Genomic DNA, 18306 nt, shown 5'->3' with positions numbered 1-18306 from the left:
GGCTGTGGGGAAAAATGTCCGTTTTATATAAGACCTGAATAGGCCGTGTCTAGTTGAGAGAGAAAGATGAGTTATTTGACAAAAGATTAAGGACACCAAGGGCGTTTTTAATAAGATCCTATCCCGCTGTATTTACTGTTAGTCTTGACATGTAATGTCTGGATTGTCCTTGACCTTTCTGTTTTTCTTTTGTCAGTTCCAGAGGCCTACGTGCCATGCCAGAGGGGTCCCATTCTGCTCTCCACCAGGGCCCAATGGGGGAAGGTAAGACCAGTGCAGTTATGTTTAGTTTGACCTGTGCTCTTGTAATTGCTGTCTACGAATCAACCAGTTTTATGATATGGAGTTTTAAAACGTCTTTTTATTCCTACTGGTATATCTGGTTACGCAAGGCAGTGTGCTAACATAACACAGAAGTACAGCAGAGGTGAATGGAAAAATGCTGGAAATGGAAGAACAGAGGAAATGTAGAGGCTTTGAGAGCCAGAGCTGAGAGAGCAATGAACTCCCCTCCTACAGTCCTGGCTGGCAGAGAGGCTCTTTGTGTGGCTGTGGAGCTCGGCCAACCCCCTTCATACAGCTGAATCCCCTGAACACTCACACATCAAACCAGAACGTATCAGAACCACTGACAGCCAAGATGGTTCGTCTAGCCAGTGGTGCTGACCTTGTATGCTTGGGCCACTCAAATTACATATTATTTTAGTGTTCATTATCTTCAGTCGCGGAGTCACAGCATAGACACAGGGCCTCTTTGTGTCTGTTTGCCTGCTCTGTCCCTCACCCCGACTCCCCCTCTCTTATGTGCTGAACACATTTGGCGCTGGGCTTCCACTTTGGCCGATGACTACCAATGTTTCAATGGTTTCCTTTATCCCCCACGCCTGTCCCTCTGGTTCGGTTTTGGCTGGGGGAGACGTGTGCCGCCCTCATGAAAATCCTGGTCTCCATTTCCCCAGAAGGCCACTCTGCACCAGCCACACATTCTCTTCACAGCTCGTTTTTCAGTTCAGATGTCTAGTGCAGAATCACCTCTGCAATGATAGAACACCCACCTGCAGCTGAAACATTTTCAGACAGATTTGTTTAAGAACCACTTGGAGTTAAAGTGTGACTGACCTGGCTCCCCTGCCATGGATGGATGGATAGATGGTAATTAAGGGGCAGGGCTCCTGGTAATATGCTATCTGGGTGAGGTGATGATTGGATGTTGTTAACAGGCAGGAGGAGCGCACATGGTGAAAGGAAGCCCCCCTGTCTGGTCAAGGTAAACAATGAAAAGGTTGTAGTTACCACCCAGCTCCAATTCCTCTGAAGGATTTCCGATGTTAAAATATGTCACGCTGACTATTTTACTGCAAGCTGGCTTTGGAGGGCACCGTGCATTATCAGACAAAATCACCATGAAGAAAAATATGTCATCCAGGGCTCCAGCATAATGATCTTTGCAGCTGTTGCAAGTATTTTTTCATTGTTCTGCACTCTTTTCCCAGACAAACGTGATGACGGGAGCCTATTTTAGACCCCTTATAATTTCCATCAAAGTCAAACTTTCATCACCCTGGTGGAACGTGAACCACCGTGATTGCAATCCAACATGTGAAATGTATTCTAAACTAATTCACGTCTACGTTGTCAGTCCAATGGCAGTGTGTCAGACAGACCCGTGTCTGCGTGGAGCAGCTCTCCCAAAGATAAGGGTTCCCTCTGACCTACTTAACCCCAAGCAGGAATGTAGCTGCGTGTGCAGAATGTACAGCTTTAAAAGGGTTCTGGGGGGACGGATGGATCATCTCCATTCACTGCAGCTTTTCCAGACCAGTGGGCATAGGGTTGTGGACATAGATAGATGATGGCAGGGGTGGCTGCGTCTCTGAGTGGACTTGTTAATGGAGCTCGTGGACTGGAACTCTTTCTCTGCTTAATTGCCTGTAGCATTAATCACAGGCAGCCTCAGGTGAGCCTGTAGGAACTCCTGTTCAGCAAAGATCTGAGCTCACGCACTGATGCTCACTGAAACCCCCAGCAGCCTCTTATCCTCCTCAAAATTGTGTTGCATAGGTTTATGTAAAACTGCTGCACAACGACACATTCACTGTATTTCATTTCCTTGCATTGTTTGACTCTAACTCCCGTACTCCTTACAAAAGATTTTATTTCAATGTAAATTATTTTACAGCCTCCCACAATAGCATTCCTCCCATAGAGCTCTTCCGGTGGATTACCCACATTAGTTACAGGCTCTCTGCTTTGGTTGTTCCTGTTGGACGGCCTCATTTGAATCTATAAAACTCTTTATTTGCTTCCTCTTCAATACTTAGCATTCAGATGATGTTTTGTAGGCGAGTATGCTGCACATTAAAATATATTCTGACTGGACTGCAGACATGGTGCTAAGCTATAATAATGGTCTGATGTGTTATTGTAAATGATTCTTGTCTTGTGATTTATTAGAGCCTGGGAAAAGCTTGTGTTTGTTCTCTATGAAGTTATATACATAAAGACGGAACTAAACGTTAAATTCTTCCTTTGACTACTAAGTATAATTAAAGCCTAAACACCCAGACAAAAACCACAATCACACCCTTCATAACGCTGCATGTGTTAACCAGCTTGATGTGCAGTAAATGAAGTGCTCCTCCCTGACCTTCTCTCCTCCACGCTTCACAGCTGTCCTGCCAGCAGCCTGTCTGCACTCTACAGAGGGGCGCTAAGAGGACAGCTGTTTGGTTGCAGGCTGTCATATTGGTGGTAAAGTTTACAATAGACTCACACCTCAGGCCCCCGAAGTGTGTGCTGTCGTGAGGAAATGTGAGTTGTGAATAGATCGAGGGCTCGCTATATTTGAGTGCCTGAAGAGCGCTAGCGGGGGGGGGGGGGGGGGGGGCTTGTTGTTGGAGGAGTTTCCTAAGTGGATCATCACATGCCTATGCACTGAGGTCAGCTGGCACGGCTGAAGCCTTTAAGAGCCTGTGTTGAGCACAGAGGAGTTTTATAGGATTAAATTTGAGCGTCTTTAGGAGTTTTGTCCTTTTGATACTCAGAGAAATCTGCCTATCTGAGACATGTCACTTTATCTTGTTTCCTGTTTTATTGCAGTACTGTTGAAATAAGCCTCATACTAACTTTTCATATTAACTTTGATCAAAGGTTATTGGATAACAGGTGCCGCAGTAGCCACATTTTATGCTGTAATATTTCCATAAATCTATAGGTTCATCATTGACCGCTCTTTATGGATCTAAACAGTTGTAAAAATGTATCTTGATGTTTAACTACACTCAATAAAAAAGTGAGACTTGTACAAGGCACGCAATTAGTTTCACTTTTAAGCAGCAGAATTCCCCAAAAACTTCCAGCGCAACATTTTGACCTTGACTGTCTGTGAGGAATGCAGGTTGAGTTTTTGTGTATTCAGCCTCTAAACCGCAGTAAATAAACCGCCGCGGTTTACCGACTTTCGGGCTAATTATTAACGCGGCATTGAAAGCTCCCTGTGGGGCCAAACACGGGTATACATCGAACCATCTTGTACATATGAAGGACAGTTTAAAGCAGAAAACCCTTGAGGTGCCCTAAATTCTTCCCTCCATCAAGGAATGAGAGATCACTCCAGTCCATCGGTCTTTGTGTCTAATCACAACTGTTCTGACTCATGCTGTTTGATAATGGTCTGTGAAGACTCGGGGCCTAATCCTCAGAGGCACCCTTTATGCTTGCGCCTCGCACCCTCCTGGGGGGCAGCCATTCACCGTTGCCAGGTGGGGAGGAGTTTTTCCCAAGGGGATCAGAACAAGGTTACCTCCCTGTCTCCCAGCAGCCACCGGGGGGAGGAGATGACTGCCAGAGATGGGGTGTTGAAAAAGGAAGTGCAGAGTGGATGTTGAGGGGCGGAAGCACTTTATTAAGATGTAGTGCAAAACCTGAGTCCCACTCCCAAAGGAAAGAGGGTTGCACTCTGTAGCCTTAGCTGTAAAGGACAAATTGTCAGATTAGCTGTCGTCTCCAGAGCTGTTTTGAAGTTGTTATTCTTTCTCCTTGCTTGAGAGTGAACACACAAATCAACCAACAAGTATTTTCCACCGTGTTACATGCTGTAATGTGATGACAGTTACGTTGAGTGGCAATCATAAAGTAGCTACTCTGTGCTTGCACAAAAAGAGTTGAAAATACGGAAACAACGTGCTCTGAGTTAGGATTTATGTCAAGAAATATGTTCCAAGTTGTAAACTTTACTCATGAAACTTTGATACGCCGCCGCTTGTTAAAAAACTCTTTGTCCTAAGAGGATAGAAGTAATGTACGAAGCTGCCTAGACACAAGGAATCATCTTACCAGATGACTCAACAGGATGACATACAGCACACTTCAGTCCTGTAGGTTTTATCCTCATGCAGTGGCAGATAGTGTCTGGAGAAATATCACAAGTTGGCTTTAGATGTGATTCACTGTACGCTGGGTGCAAATTCGTCATCTTTTGATACGTGAGTCACTGTGAATCAAGCAGGAGCGGCGGACCAAAGGTTGCTAACTGAGCAGGCAAGGGCTTGTTTTTACTGTAGGATGTTCTGTCCAAATTTCCCTCACTCGTAAATACTGTCATTGTTCATTTTCTGCTCTCAGAAAAAATTGCTAAACACTGATGCAAAGTGTAGACTCACCACAGGAAGGAAATGTATGTAAGGCTGAAGTGCTTCAGAGTGTTTTTTGTTACATGTTACATAAGTTTTCCAGTTGCAAGAGAAATGGTGATGACACGCATTTCTTTAGCTATCAGGCACAGTAAGCATTTGCATGGTGAACATAAATATAGGCTGTGTTGTTCCTGCTTCTTTGCCCCTCATTTGCTTAGAAAACAAAGGGCCACAAGTCAGACTGAGTCGCACAGGAGGAACAAACTTTGTGTATTCCTGTAGGCAAATTCAAAGTTCAGATGGACTCAGGGTCTTCGAAAATTCATCCGAAATAGTCATACAGGTGTGTCTATTTGGGAGGCAGGTTCTTTTGAACTAAGAGGTACACACTCGTCATTCATCATATTAAGGGTTTAGTCACAGGAGTTGGAGGGATTGGAGAAGAGCTGGGAAAAAGTGATTTGGAGTTTGATACAATGTCCTTTTATCATCCTTGCTTCGTTCGAAAGATCGATTCCATCTTTAAGGTAAGCCGGCACTGATACAGTAACAATGACTACATACATAACTTTGCTCTACGGAGACATTTAAAAACATATAATTAGGGAAGTTATCATCTGTTGTGGCGGCTGTAATATTTTCTACGGCCCAGTTTTAAACCTGCACTATAATTTTCATGTGTTGTTGTTATTACTGTTGTTTGTGTCTGGTTAGTTTCCTAATACTATAAGTCAGGCAGACATCATGTTGCGTAATGCACCGTTTACAAAGATCTTGCGGCTTCCTTTCTGTTTAGTGGAAACCATAGTTTGGATAAGCCAGGTTCAAGGACAGGGCTATTTTTTTTTAGATGTGTGAGAAAAGGAAACTTTAGCTTGTCCTAGGTACAATTTGCATGGGTATCTGCATAGCAACTGGTTTGCATGAAGCAATGAGAAAATGCGAGTCACATCATCACATGGTTATGCAACTAACGTCAGAGCTGCATGCCATGGCTTATCTTCCTAGTGAAGGTGGTAATATTTACTGTAACCTGGAAAACAGGATGTGCTGATATTTGCCAGATCATGTCTGCTTATTGTACGAACACATCACTGTCTGTGGCTGTTTGTCAGATGCGCATGGCGTTGACCAAGAATGCAAAGAAAAATGTATTTACGCAAGCCAGAGAAATTTCAAAATAAAGGAATGCTTTGTGTTTCTCATACGCTTCAAGCAGATAGAGATCATCGCTGTCATAATGTAGCCTTTCAGAAAACTTAATAACCAGGTGCTGTGGTGTTCATTTCAAAGTTCCTTTTCAACTCTTCCACGACCTTATTAGGCACTGCTTGTCATTCCTACCACCATGATGTCAGAGACAGGGAAGTTTATGAACTGTGTGCATTGTTAACTGTCTGATAACCTCAGACCATAATCAAAACATGTGTAGACTTTACATGGTTAGTCATCAAGCTCCCCTGTAAGTGAATGTCTGCTTTTATTAATAATGCATTTACCCAAAACCATGTTCCTCAAACTCCAGTTTTCGAAATCACTTTGGTTGTACAAATTGTATTAACACAGAGTGGGACTGTAACGTGTCTACTCCAGGGGGTGTGTATTCAGGGAGGCACAAAAGAAAAGGGAGGTCATGCTTGTAGCATTAACACACCTTTGTCTGTAAATGTTAACCTCAGCTTAACAGTCAGGAAATTGGAATCTAAAGAATTACAATGAGGGGCTTGCCGGTTTTTTTCTCTGGAATCCCAACCATTTAGCTTTTATTTTTTACAACAACATTGGTAATGTCAATTCGTCTGAACTAATGTAATCCATTAAAGACCACACAGTCTGTTTGCACTTTGTCTTGCTCTAGACTTTGAGTCTAAATAGACTTTGAAAAGGTTTTGTGAGTTATTGAGGTTAAGAGGCTGTCTGAAATATAGTGCACATCTCTGCAGCCTTGACTTGGTTAATGGTTACGTCCGTGTTTTATTGATGCACGACTGAAACAAAGGAGCGTGTTGTGTTAAGCAGAGGTAGAATACTTTGTGAAACTGTGGTGTGTGTGAATGTGAAAATAACAATCTTGACTTGGCTGAAATGGATTTTTTTCCCCCTGTAACATATACTTAACATTCTCCACCTCTATTCTGGGCAAGAAATGATTTAACAGGTCTACACACTGAGCATTTTCAAGGAAGTGGCAAGAGAAGTTCTTTTGTAAATGAAAGAATAAGGGAAACACTTATTGTAGGTATAAAGCAAAGCTTCAGTGAATGTATGAAACTCTTGGATTGAACCTCTACTTGCTCAGGGTACTTCTTTAAGATAATTCCCAATATAATATGCAGTGTATTTTTCAGCTGCTGTGATCCATGCAATGTTTTGTGCATTTTCCAAATATCTCTTTCCTAAGGTGTTAAAAGAACAGTTATCACCTATACAGAAACAGTTAACACACAACAAAATATATGTTTATGTACATATGTTGTATTTGCCTGCCTGAGCCAATTAGTAGCTGAGCAGAAAACAGATGGTTTAAGCCAGTGTGCGCTGCTCGCTGCTGCTGTTATAGTGGTTTCTTTTTATAGACCTTTCCTCCGCAGTTTATTGCCACAACATCCCTGGCATTTGGCCTTTAAGGGATGGAGTCCAATAACTATTTATTCTTCCAGTGAAGTAAACGGTGACAAATTGCCTAGAAGCAGTCAGAACCTTGTGCGTTACTTTGATCAGTCCTGACAACTGAAGGGCATTGCTTGAACGTGACAAGAAATTTCTTTAGTGTGTATATTTATATTCCCACTAATAACCTTCAAGTTGGTCGCTGTGAACACTACAGACGTATCAACAAATGCAAGCCGGAGCACAGAAATGCATAATGCAGGTATATTTAAGATACATAAATACACAAAATACAGTGCAGTCTAATCTGTCTTTCTGTAATTGATATGTGTATTTCTAAAAGGTTAAATTAGACACTAGATGCTTTACGGTGCCCCACATTTGAGAACAGGGTGGCACAGTAGATGGGCATGGCTTTGCCACTGTGGCCACAGATCCCTCATCGATTAGTGATAAATATTTGCACATGTTGAAGAGATGCTGTGGCACCAAGCAAGCCCAGACACTCTGCTTTTACACTGTCCCTATGATTATAGTAGCTTATTATTAAGGATAAATAAAGAGGAAAGTCTAGTCCCTTCTTGTGGACACCTTGTGACCTTATTTCAATAAAGATTAGCACACTGGTCTGTGAAGTATTTTAAAGACTGCAACTTTCTAGGTTGCCCAACATCCTATTGTATGTGTAAGCCATGGTGCGACTTATTCAACAAATGATTTGACTAATATGCACAAAGATACACAAACCCTCGGTGACGTCACCCCAGGATTCCTGAAAAGGTGTTTTAACGGTTCAGTGTGGGTGGCACCAGCTTTTACCATCTTGACAGGGCCTGACTCAGTATAATTCCTGCCTAGGTCAAAAATGAGCAAATAGGTGTGTGAGTAGAGCTGAGGTGGTTGATGACACTTAGGCAGACACCCACCTATAACTTGGAAGTGGCCGTACCAGGCAGTGAACATGTCTGCTTCTGCTGTAATGCTGGAGATTGTAACACGGAGGTCTAGAAGGACTGACTCACTTTTGTAGCCAGCCTCAGCTTTTGGTCTTTGTGGTCTATAATTTCCAGTGGAAGGGCCTGGACATCACCTTTCTATTAAAGAACACAGTCAAAACAGATTAAAAAAAAAAACACAAACAAATTCATGACTCTGTGGAAAAGTCACAGCTTATACAGACTGTACTGTCAGTGGACTTTGTCATCTTTGTGCAAAGCAACAGGCAGACTGGAAGCGCTGGAAACTGCACTGGCTTGCACAGGACCAAGCGTTCAGCTTATCTTAGATCACCAGGCCATTTGCGTTCCTCTGCATAGTCTGTTTCAACATAGTCAGTGCTTAGTCAACTTATGTTGTTTTCCCCAAAAACATGTGGCGTGTGGTATCAGCTGCAGATAATTTCTGCTTGTAGAGTCTGTATCTGAAGTGGTCAAAGTGGTGCTGAGCTGGCCCTGATGTCAAGTGTGTGCTCCAGTCTTCAGATAAGTCAGACTGTTCCTACACCACTTTTGTTTACTTTTTAGTATAGGTCAGTCATGCATGTCTTGTTTTGCTACCTATGTGGCTAATAAGGGGATGTAGGTCGTTTTAAAAAAGAAGTAGAATATAGGCTACACAAAGTCCACACTGTGCTGTTCCTCTTTTTGTTTCTCCTTCTGGTTTGGCAGTGACTGCAGCCCTCAGCACAACAGCTTTATTATAGCAGGATATTTGGTGGGAGGAAGACATGGAAAGAGGAAGGGAGTTTCACAAGCCAGACCCAGCACGGCTCAAACCCAAAAGCAAAGACACAAGTGGCAGAGGAAGCAGATGCCTCGTATTAATTCATAGTGGTGTAGTGAGTGTAATAGCTCACCGCTACACCCCCTTTACACCATCAACCCTGTGATTTGTCATGGAGCGTAAACGGAGCTTTCTCTAGTGGTCAGCTCCTGCTTGCCAGCTCATCTGTTTCTCCCAGCGAGGCTTTGCATGGGAACTGCGTTGTTGGGAAGGCTTGATGTGGATTGTGGAGGAAGGAGTGTAGTACGAACAACATGAGCCCAATACTGACTCATGGAAAGTTTCAGGATGCCAAAACGTGTGTGTGTGTGTGTGTGTGCGGGTGTGCGTTTGTGTGTGTGTGCATATGTGTGTGTGTGTGTGTGTGTGTGAAGAAACTGAAAGTCAGTGTGACTTTTCATGTGAAGTCCATCATCCAGCTGCACATCAAACCTTCATAAATCACTAGCTTTGTGCCCTTCCCATGCTTTATATGAATTGGGCTTAAACATAATTTATTCCAAGGACACCAATAAAAGGTTGCATATTCTGTATTAAGTAGATAAGTCAAGTTTTTTCCAGACTCTTTGAGTTAAAAAAAAAAAAATGTTCTTTACAATATCTGTTTTGCGGCACAGCTGTAGGCCACCTACCAGCGAAGAAGATCTGATGGTGAAGATATTGAGGTTGAAAGCTTGTCAACACGTGTATAAAACAGAGTGTATTTCAGGCTCATCACACAAGCTACATCTGTTTGCTATCAGCACCAAATTATGCTCTACATCCGCCCTTTCCACATTATCACTTACTGGAGACATTTTATTGATGGTGGTTTGTGCCATGTAGATTTACATTTATTAGTCTGAAAGCCAAATTACATGACAGAGCTCCATTTGTGTTGCTTGGCAAAATGGTTTTGACCTCTTTGCCCTATAAATATTCAAGGAAATTGAGCTCTCTGCACAGTGGCTACTCAGTGCCCCATTCTCACACCGCCATGACTTCATATATTTAGGAAACATTTGTGAGGAAAATTCCCCATCTGGCCAGGAAGGATGTGAAACTGAATATGGATTCCATTTCTCTTAAATTCAGACATAGTTCCATAAAGACATATAAACAAAGCCCCACTCCCCCCCTCCTCTGTTTTTCCAAGGTTCAGCCTTCAGTAGTCAGGAGAGCAAGAGGAAATGGCTGGATTTTCCATAGAATATGCAGTGTTGTAATTAGGCCATGTCAGTAATGATTTGAAGGAGGACTCTTACTGTAAACCACTCCTCCACATCTTTGCCTGGGAGTAGAAACACAGAGCTGTCTTTTATTGATTCTTGGAGGTAGTCTGTTCAATGTACTGTAGCTGTAACATTTATAGTCTTTTGTCCTTGAAATCTGCACATCTGTTAACTACAAAATATATCAATAAATTATGAATGCGGATGGTAAGATGTGTTTACTACTATTAGAGGTTTCATCTAAGCCACTCAGGTTATCCTTAACACTTCAGTTAAAATCCACAGCAGCTACCAAATATTATTTACAGGGCAGCTGTCAACTATGCAGATGCATAAATATGATCACTGATTTTGATTAAAAAAAAAAAATTCAAAAATAATAATAATAATAATAATAATAATTATATATATGTAAAAATAAACAAAGTTTAAAGGCCCAGTGTATGGGGATAAGTGACATCTAGTGGTGGAGCTGCAGGTTGCAACCAACTGAAAACGACTTGCTTCACTCCTTCTTTTCTAAGCATTTAGCAGAATTTAGAGTAGCCGCTGTGAAAACACTCTCTTTGTAGATAGAAAAAGCTAATTGTAAGGTCACAAAAAAACATTAAAGTACATAAAACTAAATTCCATCAAATGTTTTCCTGTTGCTCTCCCTGTAGGTGTTTGCTGTCTCTTACCTTCTGTCTGTTTTCCTGTCACTTATTCCAGAATCTCCTCAGTTGTCCTCACCCCTCTCCATCGGTGAACATGTCCAGGGAATCATTGATGTGGGCCCAGACTGTTACAGCCAGGTGTGTGTTGAGCCCCTGGATGGAGAGGGTGACCGTCCGGTGAGCCTGGTGTCCACCCTGTCCTCTGGTTCATCCCGCGACAGTCACAGTCTTTTTGGGAGCACGGTAGCCCTTCCTTCCTCCACTACGCCACCCGTACCGAGCGAGGACGACATAGATTTGGAACTGAGTCCATCAGAAGGCACCAGGGAGCAGGCTGGAAACCAGAGTCCCACCCTCACAAGTTGGCAGGAACAGCTGGAGTGCAGGGTGATCAGCAACCAGTGGAACAACAACAACGCCACTACCAACAGGAAGGCAAGTGGTGAAATACCTCATATCCCTGCCTCACCGGTCGTCACGGACACCATGGCGCCCAACCCCAAGCTGACCTATGTGGACCGTGTTGTCATGGAGATCATTGAGACAGAGCGCATGTACGTCAGGGACCTGCGCAGCATTGTGGAGGTGAGTGGATGTCAAGGAAATGGTGATTTTACTCAGAATTTTCCGTTACTGTTAATGTGTTTCACTTTGAGCCAACCGTTTTGTATTATAGAGGTAAATCAACAATATCCTGTATTCAAAGCCTATGTTTGACTTGGATTAACTTAAAGCTATGACTTAATGTCTGCAGTGCTCTATAGTGGTGATTAACTGAATCTAGGCAGCCAGGATGCAACGTAGGGGAATTTTACTCAGTAGCTGTTGAGAGCAAATAATGTGAAATTGTGTTCCAAGTAGCTGTTTGTAGATACAAGAGTCTGTACTTATGAAACATCCGGTGAATGTTTCTTTTTCTTGAACAGGATTCATTTGAAATGTTTTTGCTTTCCAAACAAATCAGCCAGCTGACAAAAAATGTACGCCTGACATCTGGCATTTGTGTGCTTTGTTTATAGATTTCTAGTTCATAGAAATGACAGCTGTCCTGCGTTTTATGATCTGGCTGTAGTGTTTTGTATAAACCATTCTGTATATTTACAGTGCAGTGAAAGTTTATAGCCTGTACATTGCGGGCTCATATCTGGAGTCAGAAATGGGAGACAGTGCAGGTCTGTTGTGTCATGAATCATGGTCACTGTGATCTCAGTTTAAGATAGGGAAAACCTCATCTAAAAGATGTGAGGAGTTGAAAATGAGCCTGGGATGACTTTACCTCTCAACAGACCACTTATTTCTTATCATGGAGTCTACCTTTGTAGTCTAGAAACAACTTCCAGACGGAGAAACCTCCCTTGCCCTCAGTTTGCAGTCGTCTCCCCTGCACTGACAGTAATGGCTTTAACACGTGAGGCCTTTCTGAGACCGACTGGCAGTAAACCAGCCAGCACCTCTCCTCACCTCGTCGCAGACTGAGCTGGCGTCTAGCCTTTTTCTGTGGGAGGGAGTGCTGCCCCTCGTGCAGCTTAAGTAACGACTTGCTCCTGACAAACACTCCCAGGACTTCAAACTATTTCAGTTGACAGGAGCAGCAGCCCAGCACACAGGCCTTGGTGCAAGCTGAACTCTCGGGCCCTCCCAGCCAACACAAACACCTCCGTCTTTGCACCAGCTGAAGAAATAACACACATGAAGAAGAGCAATTGTTTTTTTCCATAGACTATAGTGTGGGAACACAGACAACCGCACATGTATCCTCTATAGTTTTACGATTACAGTATGGCCTCAATCATTTTAATTCCATGCAGCCTATTTTAATTTCACACCAAGCCTCAGATCTGACAGAGATGTGTGAAATGCTTCCTTCAATTCGGCTTTAAGCTATTTCAAGTCTTCCACTTGATAGTGACATGGAGCTTAGGAGCAGCTGTAAGGCATGTTCATCCTTGTTGTAAAATCTAGTTTATCACTTTTCCATGCTTACTCTTAAAGCTCTCACTCTTAAAGCTTTCTCCATGGGATAAAGTTCTGAGAACAGCTGTTTGACCCCAGCTGGTCTCACATGCATTTCTACATCTCCAACACCTGGTCTGAACACACCCAGCTCAGTCATGCTCAGCATTGTTAAAACAAGAATGTGATTGATGCTTACTGTATTCAGAAAGAACTTGTCTAACATATCACTCAGTAAGATTTAGGATTTTTGGATTAACTCTTGATTAAACAATATCATTTGATCCATAAAAACATTATAGAGGGTGGAGGAACCTGCTTATTCTCTAATGAGAATAGAGTAGCACTTTAAGCTGTGACAAACCATACGCCACACCAAAGGTCACATGCGTATTATAACACCAGTGGTGTTTTTTTTGTTTTTTTTTTTGTATGAGACTGACTGCACATCAGCAGTGCTCTTGCTGTACTTCTATTGACGAAGGGCTGCAGTTGCTTCAGTATTGTGCTGTGAAGACTTTCCTCATAGGCCGTCCAGCTGGCCTGCTAAGTGTGTGTGTCTGTTTGCACCACATCATCAGGAAGGAGCTGTTTGGTGTGCTGCTTGTGTGCGTGTTTGTCTCTCGTTAACTTACTCTTTCACTTGTTTGGAGTTGTTTGCATCCCACATGAGTGTGTAATTGACCAAGAGAGGCTAATCATCCAGATGTTGGCATATTTGGCTTTGGTGTTTTTTTTTTTTTTTGTCGTTTTGTTTTTTTGTGTGTGTGTGGATATTTTTATCTCTTTCTGAATACTCCTGAGGTCCAGAGGGAGTCAGGTTCTGGGAGGGAAACAGACAGTGTCTGGCAACTACAGAGCCTCTACAAGAGAGTCGCACTGTCCATGGAACAAGTCCTTAAAAGGATCCTTTAAGCATCACATAGTTAACCCGTGAAATGATTCTGCCTTTTTAGCATAGGAAATCCTCAAATCCCTCCATATTTTTATGTACATTAGATCATTTATTACAGATCAACAATCAGCTGGACAAACCAAATGTCAAATCACTCAGCTTAGATATAAGAAGGAAAAAGAAAATGGTTCTCGTGGTGCATGTTCTCTCTACTGATTTCAACATGAGCTTTTAAGTCTAACTCCATGTCTTTACCAGGACTATTTGGCACACATAATCGACATGGGCAACCTTCCCATACGGCCGGAGCAAGTGTGCTTTCTTTTTGGAAACATAGAGGACATCTACGAGTTCAACAGGTAAATCATCCGTCCAAATGTAAAGATGATTATGAGCCTACCTTCTGTTCTGTAAAGTGTAAAGTAAGAGTTAATGACAATTGACAACGTCTGCTTCTCTGACTGCTAATACACCTTCATTCAGTCACTCAAAGTGGATACAGAGGATACAATGTGACAACACTACAGCAAAGACACAAATATCTGAAAGCCATAGGAAATAGCAGTGCAGCTGCCTTTACATTTCAACATCTTATGTCAGCAAGTGTTCATTGTTGAGCGCCCCTCTTGCCAAAACACACATTAACATTCCTCTCTTGTAGCAAGGAGCCGCCCTGGTAATGCCAAGGTTATTATACAGTTCTGAAGAACCAGTAGAGAAGATTACATTTTACTTTTTAATCACGTTCTGACCAGCTTTATTAAAGTGAAGGCTTCAGACAGATTTTTGGATTCAAAAGGGCATGTACTGTCGTTTTCAGAGAGGAGGCTCTTCTCTTGTCACGGGATTACATTGCACCCATTGCTTTCACAATGCAAAAACAGTAATAAAAGTCGTTTATTACTGTTTTGTTTAGAAGGAGAAATTCTTGTGTCAGCCCGTGCACAGGTGCTACGTGTTTACCTATTGCAACAGAGTTGTACTAATTTGTTGGAGGCTGGCCAGGGGAAACACTACTTTTGTGTTGCAAGAGAACATTAAAGTGTGTCTATATAGTATGTATCTAGTGTATGTACTTGTACATGTGCATGTCTTTCTAACACTTGGTTCGCTGTAATTTAATCTCATTATTGGCTTTAGCTAGTAGCACTTACCTCTTAAGTGTTCTCAAAATGTATTAATTCACATTTGACATTTGTCATCCTTGAATTTGTACTTCTTTGTAGCACTTAACCTTGTCCCAAGTGTAAACGTAGCTGGCCAAGCTAACACGCAGTAGGAACAAATATTGACTCTTGTAAATCTCAATGTCCATACTTTTCTCATTGAACATGCTGACACATTTGCCCTGAGTCAAGTCTGTTTGAAATGTTTAATTCTCACATTTTCATGTGTTAGTTTTCTGAAAATCATTCACATAGCTGATTATGTGATTTATTGGTGGTTGAGGTTTTTTATAATTGTATTTTTACACAGTTACCCACTATTCACCTCAGTTATCCAACACCTGTCAGGCACTTTCTATTCTGTTGATTCCACACATTGTAGAATATTTAAATGCAACTCTCAGGTTTTGGTTTCATTGCTCTGAATAAAGCTTGTTTCTGATGGGACTGGCCGCCATGTGTTCTCAGTCTAATCGTGTTCATAGGTTCCTATTTAAAAGTGTATGGCGCCCTCTACTGTTGATCACATGTAAGATCAAATGTCACTCATGCAACAAGAAGTCAGAACAGAGGTTAAAGCATTAAGATCGATTCATTGATGGTTGATGCTTACTATCTCTACCACGTTCTGCATTTCAGTGAACTACTGCAGTGCTTGGACATGTGTGAGAATGACCCTGTGGCTATCGCTCAGTGCTTTGTAAATAAGGTGAGTCAAACCATGTCCTACATATTTATTGACAGCAATTTTGGTTTCTAAGGAAATACACATTCATGATGTATTTATCTGATTTGTGTTTCCCCAGAGTGAAGATTTTGAAATCTACACCCAGTATTGCACCAACTATCCCAAGTAAGTAACGAGAAGATGTTTCTTTTAAAACATTGTAAAAACCATGGTGCAACACGCATAAATGAGCTCATAAATGTCTGTATTCCAGCTCAGTGGCGTCACTGACTGACTGCATGAGGAGCAAAACTTTAGCCAAGTTCTTCAGGGATCGTCAGGCTAGTCTAAAGCGCTCCCTCCCTTTGGGCTCCTACCTGCTAAAGCCAGTCCAGAGGATCCTGAAGTATCACCTGCTCCTTCAGGTACAGAATGTCCCCAGGGATCTCTCTTCAATTTCAGTATACAAGCTTGGTATATTTATGTTTAAAAACTGTTAAGGAATACTTAACAATGTGCTAATTTGCTTGTTACACACTGCTTAATGACTGAGTGAACAGTTTGACCAAAGAGTAATTTTAGTTTTTCTAATTATTTAAGTGTCAAGATGCTAAAAGGAATATATAATTTTACAAGGTTAAAACGGAGATGGATCAAGTTGATCTTATCTGAGTTTGTAACTGTTCTTGATCTGTTTTTAAAGGAAATTGCAAAGCACTTTGACCCAGACGAGGAGGGCTATGAGGTCATTCAGGAGGCCATAGACACCATGACAGGAGTGGCCTGGTACATCAACGACATGAAGAGGAAACATGAACATGCCGTCAGAGTGCAGGTCAGACAGCACTGCCACACATGCAAAGTACTTTTGCTCACATGTAGTACAGAACATATTTGGAAAGGGTGGGTTAGAAAAGATGGGCAGCTCTGTTACACACTGACCATGTGTTGTACATCTGAGAGTTATCGTAACCAGAAGGGCACATATTTGCTAAGTAATTTTACGTGACTTCAGTCTCTTGTGGGGTTGTCATGAAATATTAGTTGACAATTAAATGTCATACAAATAATTTCAAGCACCATGAGATAAACAGATGGGGGCACTAATTTCCCCCTCAGGTGCTATTGAACCAAGGCAGAAGAAGGGGACGTAATAAGATGACGTCATGAAAGCGATCAAACCCCAGCCCATAGAAAGACATGTAGCAACACTTATGAACATATGACATTCCTGTTTGTTTCATTCAACCGATTTTAAAAGGCAATTCAAACGATTGTGGTCCGCTCAAATAATTGCAAACACACACTAATTGTGACAAACCTAATTATTTGCACATTAACAATATGTATTTTGATGTATTTTTAATTTTAAAGCTGCACATTTCCTTGCTTTAGTATCCACTTCAGCTCCTTGGTTTCCTTTGTATATGTGTTGTATAAGGTGTACAAATAGAAAGTGACACCGGGCTGGCATTTATCATCTTTAAATAACATGGCTGAGGGTGTGTGTGTGATGCTATGTGCTTTCATGTGCATCTGTAGGAGATACAGTCTCTGCTGATCAACTGGAAGGGCCCTGACCTGACCACCTATGGAGAGCTGGTGCTTGAGGGCACTTTTCATGTGCTGAGGGCGAAGAACACCCGCACGCTCTTCCTCTTCGAGAAGATGCTCCTCATTACCAAGAAAAGAGGGGAACACTATGTCTACAAGATCCATATCTTAGTATGCTCTTTCTCTATTTCTATTGATGAGTGGTTTAATAATTTTAAAAAATAGGAAAAAGATGATATTTGTATATAACAGAAGAAGATGGCGTTATTTGACAAATTAAATGAGATATGTATCAAACAGATATACTGTTAATAATGTAGCAAATAATCTACACTTGTAGTCTTTACATCACGACATTCTTTGTCCTTGCAGTGCTCCACCTTAATGTTACTTGACAGCGCCAAGGATCCCCTGCTCTTCAGTGTTATCCATTTCAAGCATCCTAAGCAACCCCATACCGTGCAGGTACACCAGTTAACTGTTAACTTTTCACATCCTGCAGCACAATTACACCCCACGGAATATGCTGCATTTCCGTTTGCCCCCAGGAATATTACCAATCACCAGGGAAGTGGCCTACATATTTTAATAAAGCAAATCTTTGGAAATAATCCGAACATTCAGGGGTTTCTCTAAAAACACAACTGTCTAAAATGCAGAAGGAACATTTCAGGTTCTTTTAGGTCAGCAATCAAATGAAATGACTCCTTTGTGTAAAAGTGGTTGTGTCCTGTAGTTGTATACTTCCTTTGAAGCTGCATTCAGATGACACTCAACTCACGGATTTGTTCAAGGGGTCTTGTTCAATTGAATCAACTTGCAGCCATTGTTCTCCTGTGCCTCATGTTTCTGGCAAAACATAGCTTACTAAGTAGTAGTGGACAGGCTGAAGTTCTCTAAAGGTCCAGTGAGCGGAGCTCTGAAACAATATGTGAATCGGTTAAATCCAAAAGTGATGAGGCAGACCAGCAGTGACCATCAGAAGCAGACGATGGGGATGAAAAGCCCTGTTTATTGATAAATCCAAGTTAGAGTTTTGTGTCTGAGGAAGTTTTGCTGCTCTGGAGTTAAACACCTGACACTGAACCGACCAAAAGGAAGCAGCACTCCATTCTCCAGAGACACGCCACACCCTTTGGTTTGTATCTTTGTGGAGCAGGGTTCATACAGCTGCAGGA

General features: G+C 42.0%; 1 protein-coding gene across 1 annotated transcript in view; it reads left to right on the top strand.

Moving 5' to 3' along the window:
* Positions 1-18306, top strand: part of LOC311505032 (pleckstrin homology domain-containing family G member 3-like) — a 31035-nt gene that overhangs the window by 5210 nt on the left and 7519 nt on the right. The window contains exons 2-10 of the mRNA XM_084568427.1: positions 197-264; positions 10949-11478; positions 14000-14100; positions 15547-15616; positions 15714-15760; positions 15849-15999; positions 16278-16409; positions 17117-17299; positions 17501-17593. Of these exons, the coding sequence (XP_084424553.1) occupies positions 216-264; positions 10949-11478; positions 14000-14100; positions 15547-15616; positions 15714-15760; positions 15849-15999; positions 16278-16409; positions 17117-17299; positions 17501-17593 (1356 nt within the window). The 5' untranslated portion in view covers positions 197-215. The remainder of the gene's footprint in view (positions 1-196; positions 265-10948; positions 11479-13999; positions 14101-15546; positions 15617-15713; positions 15761-15848; positions 16000-16277; positions 16410-17116; positions 17300-17500; positions 17594-18306) is intronic.

This window comes from Chelon labrosus (genome assembly GCF_963514085.1).
Source record: "Chelon labrosus genome assembly, chromosome: 20".
Lineage (NCBI taxonomy): Eukaryota > Metazoa > Chordata > Actinopteri > Mugiliformes > Mugilidae > Chelon > Chelon labrosus.
Note: the sequence above shows the minus strand (reverse complement) of the source record. Positions and strands in the feature narration are given on the sequence as shown.